We start from the raw sequence: 4,620 nt of genomic DNA, 5'->3' as shown, positions 1-4,620 counted from the left end.
TCGATGAGGCATCCGACTGCAACCTGTCACAGGTAACTAGTCACCTGTAACGGGCCGCAAATAGAAAGCGTCAGAGGTCAATCTCTGACGCGTTCCATTTGCGGCCCATCACAGGTGACTAGTTACCTGTGACGGGTATTATATTTGCAACCCGTCAAAGGTGAGGTACCAAAACTCAAACGAGTTAACATATTATACCCGTCAGAGATGACTTTAAAAAAAATCCCCCCACCGCCCTCCCCACCAACCCCCCACCCTCCCGTCCTCGCACCCACCCCGTGCACCACTTCTCCTCCCCTCATCTGTTCTCTTCTTTCTTCCTCCTCTCATCACTCTCTCCCAAGAAAGCCTCCACAGGGATCCATCCACCACTATCTCCTCCGTTTCCTCGATCGATATGCTATATTCTACTTGGATCCATCCGCCGCTGTCCTCCAGGACATGGATCTAGTCGCCGCTGCTGCCTTCCCTGCCTCCCAACTGACGACCACCCGCGGATCTGGCCTCCGGGATGCAGATCCGGCCGCCACAGCCTCTTCCTCGACAGACGGCTGCCGGATCCGGCCTTCACGAGGTTCGAAGACGTGGATCCGGCGGCCGCCACATCCATCCCCCAACCGCCGGCGTCTGCAGCCTCTTCCCCGACTCCTCCAATGCCACCCGACCGCCGGCTGCCGGATCCGGCCTCCACAAGGTTCGGAGACGTGGATCTGGCGGCCGCCGCCTCCATCCCCCAACCGCCGGCGTCCGCGGCCTCTTCCTCGACTCCTCCAACGCAACCTGAGCACCGGCCGCCGGATCCAGCCTCCACGAGGTTCGGAGACGTGGATCCGGCGGCCGCCGCCTCCATCCCCCAACCGTCGGCGTCCGCGGCCTCTTCCCCGACTCCTCCAACGCCACCCAACCGGCGACCGCCGGATCTGGCCTCCACGAGGTTCAGAGACGTGGATCCGGCGGCCGCCGCCTCCATCCCCTAACTGTCGGCGTCCGTGGCCTCTTCCCCGACTCCTCCAACGCCACCCGACCGCCGGCATCCGCGGCCTCCACCATCTCCTTCACCCACGGGAGCCGCCGCCATTTCTGACCTTTGCTTGTTTTTTGTTATCTTGCAAATGTTCATTGCCAAATTTTAGATTAGGCCATATTCTTTGTTGTTTGTGTGGATGTCTAGTTTGTTAAGATGCAGATCAGTAACTGTGTGATGTATATTGTTACTCAAGTTGTGTGATGTATATTGTTTCACTGATGTTGTCTTGCATCTTGGGATGAATCTTGCATCTTTTGCTTCATGTCGAGAGCTGGTGGCTGGGGGTTTAGGGCTTTTGAATTTTTTTTGTGATTTTTCACACCTGTGACGGGTGATAAATTAAACCTGTCAGAGGTACATGTCACCTTTGACGGGCTGGAAAGAGTCACCCGTTACAAGTAATTCTCACCTGTGATGGGCTATTTCTATGCGGCCGTCAGAGGTGTTAATCACCATTAACGGGCTTTCACCCGTCAGAGGTGAGGTGCTGTCATCAGTGACCACTAATCTCTGACGAGGGCCAAACCCGTCAGAGGTGATGATATAGGCCCGTCAATGGTGAGAGTATCCAGCGTAGTGGTCCATGAATATAAGGGATATTCACTATTACTGTGTAACGTTTGACCACTTGTCTTATTCAAAAAATTTGTACAACTATAAAAAATAAAAAGTTATGCTGAAAGTACTTTGGATAATAAAGTACTCCCTCCATTCTAAATTGATCTACATATTTCATAGGTACACCAAGACCAAGAAAAGCTAATAACTCTCTCATACTATATTTACTCTAGCAACAAACTCAATGCATGCACCATCCTCAATATTTTCTAGCCAATAGCAAATCAAGATATTGCATGTGGGTTATAAATACTTGTGTGCATGGATGCATGCATCAATATCCATTTACTCCAATACACAAATAACAAATAGACTCTAATAAATGAACATAAATATGTAGATCATTTAGGAATAACCTAAAAAAAACTATATGTAGATCAATTTGGAATGGAGGGAGTAAGTCACAAATAAAATAAATAATAATTCTAAATTTTTTTTGAATAAGACGAATGGTCAAACGGTGTAAGCAAAATGTCAAAATCTCTCATATATATTCACGGACGGAGGGAGTACATTACTAGTACATTAAATATATTTTAGGATGGAGGAAGTAACTAAATACAACGGTACTCTATAGAGTACTCCCTCCGTCCCAAAAAAACGAATCTAGTACTGGATGTGATATATTCTAGTACAATAAATCTGGATAGAGGTATATCCAGATTCGTAGTATTAGGATGTGTCACATCCAGTATTTTTTTCAGGACGGAGGGAGTAAGAAGCACTAACTACTTGCAACTTGATTACCTGACAACTGTACTTAATTCTTCCGAAGCACTCGCTCAGCTCGCTAGCTGGTTTTACTTCTTGCACTTGTGAAAGTGACATGGGACCAACCGATCGGTCAAGCTAGGGAACTGAATAGGGAGAGCAGTTAGTGAAGTAGTGGTCACAATGGAAGAAGCTTCAGATCGATTAATCAAACAGGGTTCGGTTTTCACCGGCCGGAATGCCTTTTTGTCTTTCTCTTATCAAGAGGACGCCCAAATCTGCACATATAGAGTTTTTTTGGTAGCTATAGAATCATTAGCACGGCGCTTTTGAAGAAGAAACGATCCTACATTGTTTAGGCAATTAATTACTACGTATATGGTAGAGAAGGAACTTCAACATTACCTGTCCAGTCATTGCCAACTAGGTAGGTATACAAATATATATTTATATCTGCATGCAAATATTATACATCTGTACTCGTGAAAAGGTTTTGAGGTCACTTGGTTGTTGATAAGCAAAACATTTGACAACTTTTATATGTGGGAAAACTGTAGAGAGTATTAATTATTCTCATGTAACTTCATCAGGGCTAGTTTCCATAGATTAAATATACTGCTACGAAAAAAAAAGTTAAGGTCACAAGTAGGGTTGTCAACGATCCGAGCTCGAGCAAGATTGTCTATCTAAGATTGAGCTCGACACAAGCTTGAGTCGAGCTCGAATCGAGTCTAATCCTCCTTCGAGCTTTTAAGCATGCTCGGCTCGAGCTCGGTTAGGCTCGCAAGCTCAACCGAGTATAGGATAATGTATATTTTGATGATAAAATTTTGTAAAAAATAATAATTTAAATTAAGGAAAAAGTACGAATTACCCCTTGAACTATCGCGGTCGACCGAATTACACCTCTGAACCCGAAACCTGACATTGTTCACCCTGAACTTTCAATACAGGACGAATTACCCCCTCGATCCAATCCAGAGCGGTTTTGTCCTACGTGGCGTACACGTGGCAATCCAATGGGCATTTTCTAATTTTTAAAAAATGTGGGACCCACATGTCATACGGAGTCCCTCTTCCCCTCTCTCTCTCTTCACACACACACACACACACACACACACACTCTCTCTCTCTCTCTCCCACGGGCCTCAGCTGTGGTAGGAGGTGGGCGGCGGCGCGAGTGGCAGCGGCGGGCGCGGCTGGCAGCGAGGAGGCCGGTGCGGCAGCGGTGGCGGGCGGCGTGCTCGTCGGCATGGGGGGTGGGGGTGGTCGCGGTGGCGGTGGTCATTGGCGTCCCACCACGCCCCTCCTCCTCCACCACCATCGCCGCTAGCGGTGATCAAGTCCCAGAGGCAGACGGCTGCGGCGGAGGAGGTCCCCGGCGCGAGCAGCCTCGCACCGCCGGAGAAGCGGGAGGCCCGGCCATATTTATGCGCGCAACCACCCCGCTGTCCTCACTGCGATGCTGCCTGCATGCCCGTGTCTCGGCCGGTGCGGGGCGTGGCGCCACACATGGCCGTCCGCCACCCACCTCCTGCCACAGCTGAGGCCCGTGAGAGAGATAGAGAGTGTGTGAAGAGAGAGGAAGAGGGACTCCGTTTGACATGTGGGTCCCACATTTTTAAAAAATTAGAAAATGTTGACTGGATTGCCACATGTACGCCATGTAAGACAAAACCACTCTAAATTGGATCGAGGGGGTAATTCGTGCGGCATTGAAAGTTCAGAGTGAACAATATCTGGTTTTCGGGTTCAGGGGTGTAATTCGGTCGACCGTAATAATTCAGGGGGTAATTCATACTTTTTCCTTTAGTTAACAATATGAGAACTTAAGATTAATATATATATGATGCCAAAATACACTAATTGTTCACATGAATATGTACTAATTTATCCTTAAGCTATCATATAAAAGATAAATATTACACACAGTTAGGCTCGTGAGAAGCTCGAGCTCGGCTCAACTAAGCTCGCGAGCTTGTAGGTATGAACTAGCTCTACACGGTAACCAAAAAATAAAATGAGAAGATAAGTGTATGAAAGGAGAGGAAAAGAAGTGACTGGATGAAAATTTATTTTGAAAACATATAGTTTCTATACATCACTACTAGAAAATAATTTTTCTATATGAGGACCCCTAATAGGTTATTAGGTTACAGACGGCCCATAACTTGTCGTGTCTGCAAAAATCGACCTACATTTTTGCTTGAGGCCCGCATGTAAAAATCTATTTTCACAGATGGGTCTCTTAAGAGGTCGCATGC

General features: G+C 47.3%; 1 protein-coding gene across 1 annotated transcript; it reads right to left on the bottom strand.

Moving 5' to 3' along the window:
* Positions 1-400: 400 nt before the first annotated feature.
* On the bottom strand, positions 401-970 carry LOC136355252 (uncharacterized). Its single transcript, XM_066307636.1, has one exon. The coding sequence runs from the start codon at positions 968-970 to the stop codon at positions 401-403; it is 570 nt and encodes a 189-aa protein (XP_066163733.1).
* Positions 971-4,620: the final 3,650 nt, after the last annotated feature.

This window comes from Oryza sativa, chromosome 2 (genome assembly GCF_034140825.1).
Source record: "Oryza sativa Japonica Group chromosome 2, ASM3414082v1".
Classification (NCBI taxonomy): domain Eukaryota; kingdom Viridiplantae; phylum Streptophyta; class Magnoliopsida; order Poales; family Poaceae; genus Oryza; species Oryza sativa.
This window is presented reverse-complemented; position numbering and strand designations above follow the sequence as displayed.